At 39.3% G+C, this 17,112-nt stretch overlaps 1 protein-coding gene across 1 annotated transcript in view; it reads left to right on the forward strand.

The window, feature by feature from the left end:
* The window catches only part of SEC23IP (SEC23 interacting protein), a gene marked incomplete at its 5' end in the record, with an annotated part of 49,235 nt that extends 34,977 nt beyond the window's left edge, over positions 1-14,258 (forward strand). Inside the window, 6 exon segments of the mRNA NM_001133991.1 lie at positions 2,119-2,274; positions 2,844-2,946; positions 4,645-4,830; positions 5,520-5,679; positions 6,198-6,303; positions 13,134-14,258. Coding sequence (NP_001127463.1) covers positions 2,119-2,274; positions 2,844-2,946; positions 4,645-4,830; positions 5,520-5,679; positions 6,198-6,279 — 687 coding nt within the window.
* Positions 14,259-17,112: the final 2,854 nt, after the last annotated feature.

Raw genomic sequence — 17,112 nt, forward strand, 5'->3', positions numbered from 1 at the left:
TAGGTTTATAGATGCATCTCTCCAGGCTTCTTTTTTATGTCATATTCTCCTTATCTCTTAATATTATCTTCCCTCTGTGAGTGTCTGTCTGTGTGTCCAAATTTCCCCTTTTTATGTATCAGTCAGATTAGGGCCCACCACAGTGATCTCATTTCAACTTGATTACCTTTTTAAATACCCTATTTCCAAATAAAGTCACATTATGAGGTATTAGGGGTTAGGACTTCAACATAAATGTTTTGTGGGGACACAATTCAACCCATCATATTAAACATGTAGGCAGTTTCTACTTTTTACTCTTTTAAGTAGTCTAGTGATGAACATTTTAAAGCCAGTTTTCTGTGCACATTCTTTATTATTTCTTCCAGTTAAGTTGGTAGACATAGGATAGCTGGGCCAAAGGATGGACACAGTCCCTTCCCCGGGAGAGACATCAATCTGTATCCTCACTGGCAGTTTAGAAGGTTGCCTGTTTCCTCTGTCCATTGCCAGTACTGGTATTATCATTTTCCTTTAAAAATATGTAGTAGTTTCACTTTGACAACTTTATTCTAAAGAATTAATTTTTTGTGTGTATTTTCATACCATTTTTTTTCTTTCTTGTTAGTACTTCTTACATTCTTTTTAGTATTTCATTTACGTTTCTGATAACCCCATAGGGAAAATGGTATCACACTGTATTTCTTTGAGCACTAATGAGGTTATTTTCTCATGTGTTTTTTAAACATTTTTCTTTTGTGAAGTGTTGAATTTACCTGTTTTTCTATTTGTTTTTTTTTTCCTTTACTGACATTTACAAAATATTTACACATTAAGGTTATTAGCTCCTTGTCATGTATGTTATAAATATTTCTTCCAGTTTGTAATTGTTCTTTAACTTTCTTTTTCTTGTTTTTGTTTGCTGGAACAAAACTGTTGAATTTGCAAATATAAGGGCAAGCCTAGGAATGTGAAGTCTAGACTTTGTTAGAAGGGGCAGCTTAGTGTAGTAGAAAGAGAATTGGATTTGGAATTAGAAGTCCCACATCTAAGTCCGCACTCCACTCACTGGCTCTGTGTTCTTGGGTAAGTCATGTCACATATTTGAGCTTTGCCATAGGCATAATGGTTCTTGCCTTGCCTCCCACTTTCTTTGGACCTCTGTTGAACACTTGGATTATGCCATTCATTGTGCTTCACTCCCAAGATACTAAAATAAAAAGACACATTTCCTGCTACTGAGAAACAAAGAGTTTTGCAAATTGTGCAGTGCTATACAGATGACAGTGCTTTCTCTTGAGAGAGGCTACATGTAAGCTACTCAAAATGTGCTCTTTCAGGACAAATCATTTTTCTGACGGAAAGAAACTTAACTGGAGAGTTTGATAGTTATAATTATAACAGAAGTAATGCTCATTGAGTGCTTAAGCTGTGCCAAGCTCTGTTCTAAGCACTTTATGTGGATTAGGTTATTTATTTTTCAATCACATGTGAGCTTGGCATTGTTATAATCCCCATTTTATAAATCAGGAAACCGAGGTGGAGGAGAGAGAGGTTGAGAAACTTGCTCAAGGTCACACAGTGAATGAAACCATGATTCAGACCCAGGCAGTTTGAGTTTAGAAGTCTAAAGTTTTAATCATATTTATAACCATAATAAATATAGTAATTCTTATATACTATTATGCTGTGCTAAACAATAAGTAAAAGTATAGCCAGAGGATATAATAGTCTATAAAGATTTTAAAGAGAAATTTTTTAGTACTTTTTTTTTTTTTTTTTTTGAGATGGAGTCTTGCTCAGTCACCCAGGCTGGAGTGCAGTGGCGTGATCTTGGCTCACTGCAACCTCCGCCTCCCGGGTTCAAACAATTCTTCTCCCTCAGCCTCCTGAGTAGCTGGGACTACAGGCACATGCCACCATGCCTGGCTAATTGTTTTATATTTTTAGTAGAGACAGGGTTTCACTGTGTTAGCCAGGATGGTCTCGATCTCCTGATCTTGTGATCCGCCCACCTCGGCCTCCCAAAGTGCTGGGATTACAGGCATGAGCCACCATGCCCGGCCTGAAAATTCAAAAGAATTTTCTACTATGTGACATTGGAACAATCATCTTTCATTGTTATTTGATTCTTTCCAGGTTTCTGTTGCTTACAACTCATTAGATTTTGAACCAGAGATATTCTTTGCCTTGGGATCTCCAATTGCTATGTTTCTCACTATTCGAGGAGTTGATAGGATAGATGAGAATTACAGCCTTCCTACCTGTAAAGGGTTCTTCAATATTTATCATCCGGTGAGTAATTGAATTTACTTTCTTTTTTAAAATCTTTTTTTCTTTTTTAAACATTTTTTAGTGTTTTATAGAGATGGGGTCTTACTATGTGGACCACGCTGGTCTCAAACTCCTGGCCTCAAGTGATCCTTCCATCTCAGCCTCCCAAATTGCTAGGATTATAGGCGTGAGCCACTGTGCCTGACCTTTTACTTTCTTTTTGAAGAAGATGAAGAACCTGTCCTCTTTATCCTAGTAAATTCTCATATTCTTATTTCTTGGGAATTAATACCTATCTTGATTTTATAAGGTTCAGCTCTCTGTTCTAAGAGAAACAGTCTGACACTTTCCAATAAACCTATTTATCAAAAACCTTTGTTCAGGGAAATAATTCTTTTGCTTTGCTTGCAAAGTAATCTTACACACAAACTAGAAAATCTTTTCATAATTGTCAGTATTTGAATAAGGTGTGGAGAAAAATAAAAATCTCTGATTTGCCATGTATCCATTTTCTTACCCAGCGAAGGCATATAACTCAAAACAGCTTTCATAAATTTCTTTTATTTATTCATAAATTCTTCTATTTATAGCTTGATCCAGTGGCATATAGATTAGAACCTATGATTGTTCCAGATTTGGACCTAAAAGCTGTTCTCATTCCACATCACAAAGGCAGAAAAAGACTTCATTTAGGTAAAAAGCAAATACTATAAAAACTTTTTTTCCTGTCATTTGTAATCTGTAATGAATTATGAAAATTTTGACAGTAAATCGTCTCTGAGAGAATTAATATTATTTAAGTGCCTACTATGTTCAGAACTTTTAAACTAAGAATTTGGAAGAGATTTAACAAAGTTACAAATGAATTATTTCTCTTTGATGGCATTCTAACTGTCGAGATAATTAGAAATAGGGAGAAGTTGGTAATAAGGCAATAAGATGCGTAATTAGATTTTGATAGTTTGGTTACCAGTTTTGGAATTAGGAAGAACAGTATTTAAAGTAATGACCAGACCATCAAGAAATAAACTTGATGTTGTCTAAGTGAGCTGTTATTTTCTTGCTAACTAGACACACTTTCCTGTTAAAAAAAATTCATTAAGCATAATGGATTGGTGATTCCAAGTTGAATTTAGGTTTCTCTTCTTCCTGTTAATGGTGTATATTAACGCTACATTTAAAAGTTTGGGTGGAAGGGATGGGAGGGGTAGAAGAGAAGGAAAAGTGATTGTGTACTCTTATGTGAAAGTGTGTTTTTTGTTTGTTTTGCTAACATGCTTTTTAAAAATATCGAACTCTTTTGAAGTTAAAATAAGGCATGTGTTTGATAACTCAGAGACCTTGAATTCACGTGTGATTATTAGACAACAGTACAAAAAGTGAAGGAGCAGGGATTTCTTCATTTCTAAATTGGAGTTTAAATTGTGGTTTTATCAGAATGTTTAATTCTCCACTTGAACTCGGGAGGCGAAGGTGGCAGTGAGCCAAGATCGCGCTACTGCACTCCAGTCTCCGCGAGACTCCGTCTCAAAAAAAAAAAAAAAAAGAATCCTCAAAACCACTTCTTGTTTACAGATTAAAAAAATAGTGATTTTTAAATCTCGTAGGCCTCTTTTTATTTTTATTTTTTATTTTAAATAGAGACAGGGTCTCACTATGTTGCCCAGGCTGGTCTTGAACTCCAGGCCTCAAACGATTCTCGCATCTTGGCCTCCCAAAGTTTTGGGATTACTGGCATGAGCTACTGTGTCTGGCCCCCATGTTTAAACTTACAGTAAAAACAAACAAAAAAAGGCATAAGAATGTGCTTACCTTTTTTTTTTTTTTGAGTTGGAGTCTTGCTCTGTTGCCCAGGCTAGAGTGCAGTGGCACGATCTTGGCTCACTGCAAGCTCTGCCTCCCCGGTTCACACCATTCTCCTGCCTCAGCCTCCCGAGTAGCTGGGACTACAGGCGCCTGCCACCACGCCCGGCTAATTTTTTGTATTTTTAATAGAGACGGGGTTTCACCGTGTTAGCCAGGATGGTCTCCATCTCCTGACCTCGTGATCCACCCACCTCGGCCTCCCAAAGTGCTGGGATTATAGGTGTGAGCCACTGCGCCTGGCCGAATGTGCTTACATTTTTATGGTATTTGAACTTATTTTATTTGGAGAGAGAAGATTTATAGATTTTGGCTGGATCAAGTGTAGTCATTAAAAAAAAAAAACAAAACAATAAGACTCTCCATGACATTTTAACATGTTGAGGGTTCTTGGCTGAGGCACTCCATATATTTGACATTGAAAAGAGGAAGAAACAGTCTTATCCTGAGAAGAGTGTTAACTTATAATTTCTGTGAGGCAGAAGTTTACCCAGTGACTAACTTGTTGTGTCATCTTAATCTCTTTAGAATTGAAAGAGAGTCTCTCTCGTATGGGATCTGATTTGAAGCAGGGTTTTATTAGCTCTCTCAAAAGTGCTTGGCAGACATTAAATGAGTTTGCCCGTGCTCATACCTCTTCAACCCAGTTGCAAGAAGAATTGGAGAAGGTGGCCAATCAGATCAAAGAAGAAGAAGAAAAGCAAGTAGTTGAAGGTAAATTTGACATTTGAGGCATTTTCTAATACAAATGTTTTATATGAACATAATACTTAAAAGTTATTTGATGATGCATTTCCTTTCTAGACTTTTTGGTTAAATTACAGAAGCTCTTTAAAGGAAAATCTGTTAAGATAAACTGTACTGTCAATAGCATTACTTCAAAACCCATGCCATCTTTTTTTGGTGGGTTTTTATCTGATAGTTACTGAACTTTTTCCTCTGCAAATTAAAAATTATATTGAGATTCTTAAGGCCAGTGTGGAATATCCGAGTTGAGAACTCAATTTGTTTTAGTGTTTGCATTTTAAAGACTCACTCTGAGAAGTTTTCTTCCTGAAACTGTTGTTTAACTATGTTACAGACTTGACATGCAATGTGAAGGTCATTGTGCCGTGATGTTTTTGACTTTTTCAGATTCTAATCCTGTTTCCTTTTTTTCTACAATGCTTTCTCACACCTTATCTTCACAACTTCTCTCAGCTTGTTGGCTCTTTTCTCCTCTCTCTCGGGTAACCAGCCCCTCTTCCCCTGGCTCTTTGGAGGAACGGGTAGTGAGCCTGGTAGCTCCTCAGGTTGCTACATGCGTCAAGCAGTATTCTCATTGAGCCCAGAAAGTCAGCTAAAGTCAAAGGATAAAGATTAAGTGATTGACTTTGATATTGAAATGGTTTAAATTCTAGCAGAAAAGGTTGTTGAAAGTCCAGATTTTTCCAAGGATGAGGACTACTTAGGAAAGGTTGGAATGTTAAATGGAGGCCGCCGAATTGACTACGTTCTCCAAGAGAAACCAATAGAGAGTTTTAATGAATATCTTTTCGCTCTTCAGAGTCACTTATGCTATTGGTAAGTGTTCTTAAATTTGGTAACATTTGAGTGGGCTTTTGATACTAGCACATGCAGCAATTTTAGTTTTAGTGAGATTCTTTTACTGATACAATGTGCTATGAATATTCATTTGAATTCCTATGTATTCAGAATCGTTATTTTTCCCCCTTAGTGTCCCACAAGATGGCAGTATGTCATCTGCTGTTGACCAAAGACCCTTGGTTCTTGCACACTGTTTTTGTGGGAATGCCTTTCACAGTGGGAGTGGTAGGGACTTTGAAATGCCATTCTTTCCTGTATCCCTGTCACCAAGGAGAATTGTAACACAGCTATTTTGGAGCTAATCAGTATTCATCTAGTTTTTAAGAACAGCTCTGAGATTACGCTGCTTTATTTATTACACTGAGATTACATTGCTATCATTTGCCCTTCTTAGATAGAGTTGAATAGAATAGAACCTGCATTTTCAACCATTGTGCATAGAAGTTAATTTCTACTAATTGTCTCTTAAGTAAATATGCTTTTCCTTTTCATAGGGAATCTGAAGATACTGCTCTGTTACTACTTAAAGAAATTTATCGAACAATGAACATTAGTCCAGAACAGCCCCAGCATTGATCAAACTTCAGTTTTATTTACTGTGTGAGTTTATCCTTATTGAATGTATAAATTCTGAATGTTTGCATTCTCAAATCTGTTGTATGGAGTTGATGTTGACTGATTTTGCTTTTTTCTGTTTCCTCTGAGTTTTTGTCGTCGTTCTTAAAAATTTACAATAGAGACATTAAGGAAGATAATTGGTTTGTAATTTACATTTCTGATTTATTACAGTCTTCTCTCTAAATTTACATAGAATTTGAGTTCTTTTATTTTTAGTTTCTTTTTAAAACAGATTCCCAAGAATATCAGTTAGGAATTCCTTTGGCTGCAGGTTCACAGAACCCAGTTTACGATACGTTAAATAAATAGAGGTTTATTTTTCTTCCGTAACAAGAAGGGTTCTTCTGTTGAATGACTCCACCAGACCAGAATGCTTGCATCTTCCCACCTGAATGTTGGCTCTTGCTGCCTCATAGTTATAAGATACCCCCATGGTTGCAGATACCATATCTACATTCACAACATGAATAAGAGGGGAGAGGGTAGTACTCCTCACATCTGTCGCTCTTAATTAGGGAAGCAGAAGCTTGTCCAAAAATTTACTCATACCTATTAACTAGGCCTGTGTCTAATGTACAATATCTCCAGTCTGTATGAAAGATTGTAGAAGTAATGTTTTGAGCATTCCCAATCTTTATAGAGGGAAAGAATAGAGAAGGAGGTTAAGTCTGTGATGGGTCAGCTGACCTGCAACTCAGCCACACTCTGTATTCCTAACTGTCCTCCTGAGACACCAGATACCTGGTTTTCCTCACTAGATTATGCATTACTTTTAAAAATAAGTAATGTGTTTTTTACAAAGTTAGAAATTTTAAAGCCTTTGAAAGAATCAGACACAAAATGCTGAGCTCTAAATTACTGAAATCAAAGGAAGTTCCTGCCGTTTTTGGTTTTCTAATAGTAAGTGGTAAATGAACATTCCCTTCAGCCTCATCTTCTACCTCTTCGTTTTAGAGAGGTAACTACTTTTAGTAGGGCTTCCTTAGAGAAAGTTTTTTGGCTCCATTTCCAAAATTAAACTTGTAACAAAGTAAAAGAAAACTAAAGTGTAGGCCAGGCATGGTGTCTCACGCCTCTAATCCCATCACTTTGGGAGGCCAAGGCGGGCAGATCACCTGAGGTCAGGAGTTCGAGACCAGCCTGGCCAACATAGTGAAACCCCGTCTGTACTACAAATACAAAAATTAGTCGGGTGTGGCGGCAGGTGCCTGTAGTTGGGAAATGCAAGGCCAGAAGTGAAAGATTGCTCTCCTATAACTCATCCCCAGCCTCCCTGCCTAGAGGCAACCAGTGTTCCAAGTTTTGTGTATCCTTCCAGATATCTGTTAACACATCACACACACTTTTAAGTTTTTCTTTTTTAAAAGACAAAAGAGGCTGGGCGTAGTGGCTCACGCCTGTAATCCCAGCACTTTGGGAGGCCGAGGCAGGTGGATTACTTGAGGTTAGGAGTTGAAGACTAGCCTGGCTAACATGGTGAAACCCTGTCTGTACAAAAAATACAAAAATTAGCCGGGCATGGTAGTGGGTGCCTGTAATCCCAGCAACTCAGGAGGCTGAGGCAGGAGAATCGCTTGAACCCAGGAGGTGGAGGTTGCAGTGAGCTGAGATTGCGCCACTGCACTCAGGCCTGGATGACAGAGTGAGACTCTATCTCAAAAAAAAAAAGACAAATGATAGCAAAATTGACACACCGTTATTACCTTTGTATCTTTGAGATTGTCCCATATCTGTCCATCCATCCATTCATCCATCTGTCTGCCCATCCGTCCATTCATCCATCTGTCCAGTATCTGTTGAGCACCTTACTTAAGTGCCAGGTGCTATTCTAGGTATTGGGTTTCACAGCAGTGGACCAAAGCCTCTGCCCTCAAGGACCTGTTTTCCTCTAATGGAAGGCAGACAGCACATGGACAGTTGAAATGAACCACATGGTAAATACTGAGCAGCTGGACAAGGAGGAGAGGAATTCATTTGGGATGGGTCCAAGTTGTTAATGTATATAAGATGGCAAGGGACCCCCTTCATGGGTAAAGTGTCATTTGAGCAAGTGAGCCAGGTGGATATCTGGAGGAAGAAGACCATTTTAGGTGGAGAGAAGAATCTGGATCAGAACATGAGAGTGACCTTGTTCTTCTTATGTATTCCATTGACTATTGCACCATAATCTGTTTAAGCAGTCCCTACTGATGGGCATGTAAGTTATTCTAATCTTTTATTAGTATGAACAGTACTACAGTGATACGTGATATTTTAATAGTTGCATTTCATTCCATTTTATAGTTCTTTTATTAAATTACTTTATTTTACCCCATTGTTGGGTGTTAGGTGATTTTCCAAATTTTCTCCATTATAAATAACTCTGATATGTAGTTTCACACACTTTTTGCCCATCTCTGTTTGCTTTGGATACATTCTTAGAAGTGTAGTGTTCTGATTTCTGAGAATATTGCACATTTTGAAAAGATTTTTGGCCGGGTGTGGTGGCTCATGCCTGTAATCCCAGCTTGAGAGGCCGAGGCAGGCGGATCACTTGAGGTCAGGAGTTTGAGACCAGCCTGGCCAACATAGTGAAACCCCGTCTCTACTAAAAATACAAACAAATCAGCAGGGTGTGATCTCACCTACTTGGGAGGCCGAGGCAGGAGGATCGCTTAAAACCTGGGAGGTGGAGGTTGCAGTGAACTGAGATTGCACCACTGCACTCCAGCCTGGGCAACAGCTGAGATTCCGTCTCAAAAAAAAAAAGAAAAGCTTTTTGGTCCCTACATTTTGCTAAATTGCATTCCAGAAAAGTTGCTCAGTTTTCGTATTTACCATCAGTATGTAAAGGCCAGTATTCTTGCACTCTTGGAAATACTGGGTATTACTGATTTAAAAATTTTTTTTGCTAATTTGATAGCCAGAAATAGTTATAATACCGTTTTTACTTATATTTCTATTATTAGTGAAGTTGAGCTCTTTGGGTGTATCTTAACTGGCTGATTATATTTCTTTTGTCAGTTGCCTGTTCTTGACCTTTATGTGTTTTCTTGGAGGTATGGGGTAGGGTCCTTTTCTTTCTTTTTTTAAATTAAATTAAATTTTTTTTTTTTTTAAGACAGAGTCTCGCTTTGTTGCCCAGGCCGTAGTGCAGTGGCGTGATCTCGGCTTACTGCAAGCTCCTCCTCCCGGGTTCACGCCATTCTCCTGCCTCAGCCTCCCGAGTAGCTGGGACTACAGGTGCCCGCCACTGTGCCCAGCTGATTTTTTGTATTTTTAGTAGAGACGGGGTTTCACCGTGGTCTCGATCTCCTGACCTCGTGATCCACCCGCCTTGGCCTCCCAAAGTGCTGGGATTACAGGCGTGAGCCACTGTGCCCGGCCAGGGTCCTTTTCTTTCTTATGGATTTATAAATATGATATTTAAGGATATTAACCTTTGTCATCGTAAGTATTTTTTCCCAGTTTGAAATTAGCCTTTTATTTTTCCTTATACTTTGGATTTTTTTGGCGGGGGTTTGAGGGGAGCATGTTTTAAAAATACGTAGCCCTACACCGGGCATGATGGCTCACCCCTGTAATCCCAGCACTTTGGCAGGCCGAGGTGGATGGATCACCTGAGGTCAGGAGGTTGAGACCATCCTGGCCAACATGGAGAAACCCCGTCTCTATTAAAAATACAAAAATTAGATGGGTGTGGTGGCTGGCACCTATAATCCCAGCTACTTGGGACGCTGAGGCAGGAGAATCGCTTGAACCCAGGAGGCAGAGGTTGCAGTGACCCTGGATTGTGCCACTGCACTCCCACCTGGATGACAGAGCGAGAGTCCGTCTAAAAAAAAATAAAAATTAAAAAACAAAAAACATAGCCCAGTCTTTTATGATTATTTTTTAGATATTTACATTTATTTTCTTTTAGTTCTTTTTTCCCCATTTGGCTTTGTAATTTAGAAGAGTGAGGTGTAGAGAACAATTTAACTTTTTTCTTACATAATCGTTTCTGTCTGTGCCATATATTGAATAATGTACCCTTTTGTCATTGGTTTGATGTTTTTATCATATGCCAAATATTTTGCTGTTGTTTGACATTTTAATTAATATTTGTTTCCTAGGCTTTCTCATCTCTTCTAGTGATTTATTTGTCTGTGATACTTCATTGATTTCAAGTCATTTATTTTCCATGTTTTAACATCTTTAAATTTGTAATGCATCTTAAAATCAGCTGTTGGGGCTGATGCAGTGGTTCATACCTGTAATCCCAGCACTGTGGGAGGATTACTTGAGCCCAGGAGTTTGAGACCAGCCTGGGCAACATAGTGAAACCTCGTCTCTTAAAAAAAAAAAAAAAAAAAAAATTTAAGTCAGCCGTTGCCTTACCAGAAGTTGAGTTCTTTCTGAGAAGCTGTGCATTCTCTTCTGCTGGTCACTGGGGGAGGGGCTTTACCAGCCTGCCTCTGCTTAAGCTAATTTCTCTACTTGGGATTTTTTAGGATGATGCTGGTAGTGTGAATTCAGCCCCCAAAATTTGCAGGGGTGGGGTTGCCAGTTCAGATATTGGAGTTTTTGTTCCCTCTTTCCATTGTCAAGGAAGAGGTGCGCAGGCCTCTTTGCCATCCCTTCTGCATGTAGTTGCTTGCTTTTATCCCTCATTGAGACTATAGATGTTTGGTACCCCCACTTTTTGTGAAGGCTTCTCCTTTGAGACTCCCTTTCTGGGCATCTTGTTATGGTACATAACAGTGAAGTGTCACAATCGACGGTGTCTTAGATTTGGTGAAATATGGTGTTTTAATAATTGTAATTTTTTACATAATATCTGGCAGTAGAAGTTCTCAGTATACCATAGTCTTCGCAGTTATTCCGAATGAAGTTCGAAATAATTTAAGTTCCCCTGACGCTTTCTCCCACAACAAAACAAAGCAAGACAAACAAAACCAAAAGAATAGTAATTCTAGGATTTTGCCATCACCTTATATGAAAAATTCAGTAAGAACCTTCTATTTCACATATGATTCATTCACTGTAATTGTTTTATTTATTTATTGTTTTGTTTTATAAATAAAACACTGTATTGTTTTATTTATTTCTTCTTATACTTGGCTGTAAAATTTAGGCAAGAATTTAAGTTTTTAATACTATACTAATATCGTAAGATAATCCATTTAAAATGTTAACAGTTATTCTGTACATGGTTCATTCAAGCTTAGATCAGTTTTGCTGAATGGTTGTTTTATGTTTATGTCCTTTTAGACCTTTTTAGGATTGTTCTTTGAAAAGCCTCAAATTGGCCAGGTGTGGTGGCTTACACCTGTAATCTTAGCACTTTGGAGGCTGAGGCAGGCAGATCGCTTGAGCTCAGGAGTTCGAGACCAGCTTAGCAACATAGCAACACCTTGTCTCTACTAAAAGTAAAAAAAAAAAAAAAATCACTAGGGCATGATGGTGTGCACCTGTAGTCCCAGCAACTTGGGAGGCTGAGGTGCGAGGATTGCTGGAGTTCAGGAGATTGAGGCTGCAGTGAGCTGTGATCACACCACTGCACTCCAGCCTGGATTATAGAGTGAGACCCTGTCTCAAAAATAAACATTAAATAAAAAATAAAAAAGCCTCAAATTAACATGGCAGATAACTAACTTTATTTTTTATTAATATTTTAGCCAGTCACGGTGGTTCATGCGTGTTATCCCAGCACTTTGGGAGGCCAAGGCGGATCACAAGGTCAGGAGTTCGAGACCAGCCTGGCCAAATAGTGAAACCTTGTCTCTACTAAAAATACAAAATTTAGCCAGGCGTGGTAGCACGGACCTGTAGTCCCAGCTACTTGGGAGGCTGAGGCAGGAGAATCTTTTGAACCCGGGAGACTGAGGGTGCAGTGAGCTGAGATCGTGCCATTGCACTCCTGCCTGGGCGACAGGGCGAGACTCTGTCTCAAAGAAAAAGTAAAATAAAATACTTTAATTTTTTGAGAAGGGGTCTCACTCTGTCACCCAGCTTGGTGTGAGTGCAGTGGCGTGATCTCGGCTCACTGCAACCTCTGACGCCCAGGCTCAAGTGATCCTGCTAACTCAGCATCTCGAGAGGCTGGGACCACAGGTGTACGCCACCACGTCTGGCTAATTTTTTTATTTTTTGGTAGAGACAGGGTTTCCCCAAGTTGCCCGGGCTGGTCTCGAACTTCCAAACTGAGATGATCCACTCGCCTCGGCCTCCCACAGTGCTGGGATTACAGGCGTGAGCCACAACACCTGGCCATAACTAACTTTAAATTGTGTCTTTTACTCTCTGTACTGGCTTTGCTATGAAGATTATCATGCTGGTTAATCTTACTGAGTGTTTCCTGGGCATTCTTGTCCCTTTGGAAGGCCTGAGTACTTGCTCACAGGCTGTGCTCTTTGGAGGCGGTTTGCGGTGTTTGTCAGTAAAGTTGAGCACTGGATTGTCCATTTTTTTTTTGAGATAGAGTCTCACTCTGTCCTCAAGGCTGGAGTGCAGTGGCGCGATCTCGGCTCTCTGCAAGCTCTGCCTCCCGTGTTCACACCATTCTCCTGCCTCAGCCTCCAGAGTAGCTGGGATTACAGGCACCCGTCACCATGCCCGGCCAATTTTTTGTATTTTTAGTAGAGATGGGGTTTCACCATGTTAGCCAGGATGGTCTCGAACTCCTGACCTTGTGATCTGCCTGCCTCGGCCTCCCAAAGTGCTGAGATTACAGGCGTGAGCCACCACGCCCGGCCGATTGTCCATTCTTTTACTTCAGAAAAGACAACGATGCATGGTATTTGACTGTAAATTTGTAAAGTTCACTGAGATTTTTTTTTTTTCTTTTTAAGACTTTCTTGTCTGCACAGAAAGTCCCAGTACAACTTCCATTGCTGAGAAAATCCTCAGAGGACTTTCCCACTTTGCTCCTGTGATGGATGACAGAAGAGTGATTCATTAACAATTGCTCAGCCACAATTCCTGGATATAGGGATTCAAAAGACAGTACACAGAACTAAGACAGTGAAAAAAATCAGTACCACATTTGGACAGTATAGGTGAGAAAACATAATTATAAAAATGATGCCATGAAAAATTCCACAGATCGGTTTAGTTGTGTAGTTGTCAAAGTTATGTGTGATATCAATGAAGAAATATTTGTAGCATGTAAACGGTTATTTCTGTTTCTTAAAAAGTATTGTTAGTGGGCTATTAAACTTGGATTTTTCTTTTTTTTTAATGCAGTATGTTCTTTTTATTCAAGTATGAACTTGTTGAGAAACTATAGTAATATGATTTTTAAGAGATTTATGTTTTACTTAAAATGTGAATTGTACTTCTGAGCTGCCTTAATGCAAGGTCATTTATATTTGTTAAGAGGAAATAATCAAGATCACTCATATCCCAACTGAATCTGAGGTTTTATAAATCCCTCAAACGATTGCTGAGAGCCTGATTGTGGAAGGAAGTGAGATGCACCTTATTTTCCAGAAGTCCTATGAAGCGCTCTCCTAGCACGTCCATTTCCAGGAGGAGAAGCAAGCAGATGAGAGGTTTTCCATTTTGTCATCCAAGGTAGCTGTGCACTTGCCTTGTTGCTGAAGTTCCAATAATGTGAAAACCAAAGTAGAGGTTTTTTTTTCTTCTTTTTGCTTTGTATTAATTTCACTTATACCAAAGTGTTTGAAAGTATGAAATGTATTGCTTCTGGGCTATATAAGGCTACTTCATGACAAGACTGCTTTGTAATATTTCACTTTGTTTTACTATAAATTCAAATTATCTAAATATTTTCCTAATACTACATGGGAATGCTGATTTTCTTCTTTTGTTACGTAGTGGAAGCATTTTGCATTGTTTACATAGTTCTCATGGAACATGGAAATTTTTGAAAGTGATATATGATACACATTTTTTGTGTATATATTCTAATTAGTGTGAATAAAGCAGTAACATTAATGCATTTTTTAAGCAGCAAACTCCTGTATTTCTCTTGTCTTCCTTAAAAGCGTCCCCATGAACTCAGTGTTTATTCCCTTTTCATTGTGAGTACCTGCTTATATGGTCAGTACGTAACGTCATCATTGGCTCCTAATGGTAGAATTAGAACAGCAAAATTGTAGAGCTGTGATTGACTCCAGACAACATAGATTTCAGCCACCTCATTCTACAGCTGAGGCCAGGACAATAAATGCCTTTCCCAGACTGGGTAGTGGCAGATCTGGGATGGAATATGGTTTTCTTGATTCCTTTTCAGCCTTCATTTCTCTCTCTCAGGACTACTACTTTTTAATTACTTTTCACTTAATTTCCCAATACCGATGAAATAAAGAAAAATGAGGGTTATTTATATATATTTCAATAAAATCCAGTTTGATTTTTCAACTTACATCTGATTTTGTTGGTGTCATTCAGCCTGTCTTCTGAGTAATGGGCAAAGAAGGACCAGGGTTCGTAGAAGAAGCATATGGCAGCCGAGTGGCAGCAGTCTTGCCCTTTCATTTTAATACTTGAGGAAACAGAAAATAGAATTTTTGAGTGACTCTGCCTGTGGATATATATACTCATACATACATATATATATATATACACACACACATATGTATGTATGTATTACTATTCAATCTCTTAAAAACCAAAAAACAGTAGGTCCCCTCAGGGCAGAGTCTATATGTATGAACATATCGTTCACTGTTGTAACCACCTTGCAGGATTTCAGTCTATAAACTAGGTGAGAGTCCAGCTGCTGAGTGAAGCTTGACCTCTGCCTCTTCCTCAGGAGCAGCTCATCCCCTGACAACCTCCCCTCCCAGCCCCTAATCTGGTTTAATGCCCTCCTTTTCCCCAGATAAAGAAAGTCATGTCTCTAGTTATTCCAAAAGTGTTTCATGTGTAGAGTTTGGCACAAAAATTAAAAAGCACCAGCATCTGAAATCAAAGGTGAAAGAGTCGTCATAGTACTGATGAAGACACCCAGGCCTCGTCTGCTATGTTAACATGCTGTATGACAAGAGGAACCTGCTTTCCAAGTCTGCTGGACACGCGTGCTTCTTGAATCCAACCAGACAAGCATGTTTTCTCAAAACCACAGTATAAGACAAGGAAACTGCACAGATTCGAGTGATTTTTGAGGTAAGTATTTTATTGGAAAGATGTGATCTATACAGAACCTTGAACATGAAAAGGAGGAGATGCCGCTATCTTGGCAGGGATGATCATATATTTGAAATAGTAACTCACAGCATTTGGTCTCATGATAAGAGTACTGAAGATTATCCCAGGAAACCTAGGATGATTGTTATAGTACCATTGTTTCAGGTTTTTATGACTTGAGGCATCTAACTATCTTAATGCTGTACTTTAGTGTTTACCAGGCAGCTTTCTGGTGGAAACTTGAACTGCAGACACTGAGTGTTTTGGTTTTCCTCCAAGTTATAGTTCTCATTGTAACTTAATAAGTTGGCATTCCAGCTTAGTTTGAGTCGGTTTTCCAGGGCTGGGTCCTCAGAGGAGAGTGGACAGAATTCAGTTCCTCTGTGAGCTGGGCTGCTGACATTGTGTTCCTGCTGTTGACTGTCCGTGCGGTGCACAGGACGGGCTGTCAGCTAACCTGTCTTCATGACATTTCTGTAATACTTCTCAGGGGGTTAACCCCGTCTCTACTAAAAATAAAAAAAAAATTAGCTGGGCGTGGTGGCACGTGCCTGTAGTCCCAGCTAAAGGAGGCTGAGGCAGGAGAATTGCTTGAACCCGGGAGGTGGAGGTTGCAGTGAGCTGAGATCTCGCCACTGCACTCCAGCCTGAGTGACAGAGCGAGACTCCGTCTCAAAAAAAAAAAAAAAAAAGAATAAAAAATAAAACAGCAACTTTTGCAGATTTCCCAAATGTATTGGTCCCACAGAACACTGAAAATAATGTCATGTTGTTAACACTAGTGGGAGTTTGGGAAATAATTCCAGCTCTTTAATACTTCTTTCAGCTTCAGATTAAGTGAAATGAGTTTCATATATTTCAATATATGAAATTGTATGATGACACATAAAACAGGCCAGGGGTTATTGAGGACACATCCATGAGATAGTGGGCAATGCTACATATTTGTTAGTGGTTGTGCTGCAGTTCAGGTTCATGGACAGGTGGGATTGGTGTGGTTGGGATAACCCACCATGTTTTTCTTTCATTTCTTGTATTAAAGAGTGGTTTTAAAAGACCTTACTGTGGAATTTTCACAAATACTCAAAAGTATGGAGAATGGTACAGTGAATCCCCATGTGCCCTTTTCCCAGCTTCAGTGGTGGTGTCAGTGATATGGTTTGGCTCTGTGTCCCCACCCAAATCTCATTGAATTGTAATCCCCATGTGTCAGGGTAGGGACCTGGTGGGAGGTGATTGGATCGTGGGGGCTGTTTCCCCATGCTGTTCTTGTGATAGTGAGGGAGTTCTCACAAGATCTGATGGTTTTAAAAGTGGCAGTTTTCCCTGCACTCTCTCTCCTGCCACCTTGTGAAGAAGGTGCCTGCTTCCCATTTGCCTTTCATCATAATTGTAAGTTTCCTGAGGTTCATCATGATTGTAAGTTTCCTGAGGTCTCCCCAACCATGCAGAACTCTGAGTCACTTGAACCCCTTTTGTTTATAAATTGCCCAGTCTCAGGTAGTACCTTGATAGCAGTGTGAAAACGGACTAATACAGTCAGGGACCTAAAAGACAGGTAAAGAGATGTGGCCAGGTGAAGACGGAAAAAGGACAGTACATTCCAGACCTGTGGAAAGATGCGAGGTGGGAAAGAACATCACAACTTGGGCAACTGAAGAAATTAAATTGTTAAGC

This window comes from Pongo abelii, chromosome 8 (assembly GCF_028885655.2).
Source record: "Pongo abelii isolate AG06213 chromosome 8, NHGRI_mPonAbe1-v2.0_pri, whole genome shotgun sequence".
Classification (NCBI taxonomy): domain Eukaryota; kingdom Metazoa; phylum Chordata; class Mammalia; order Primates; family Hominidae; genus Pongo; species Pongo abelii.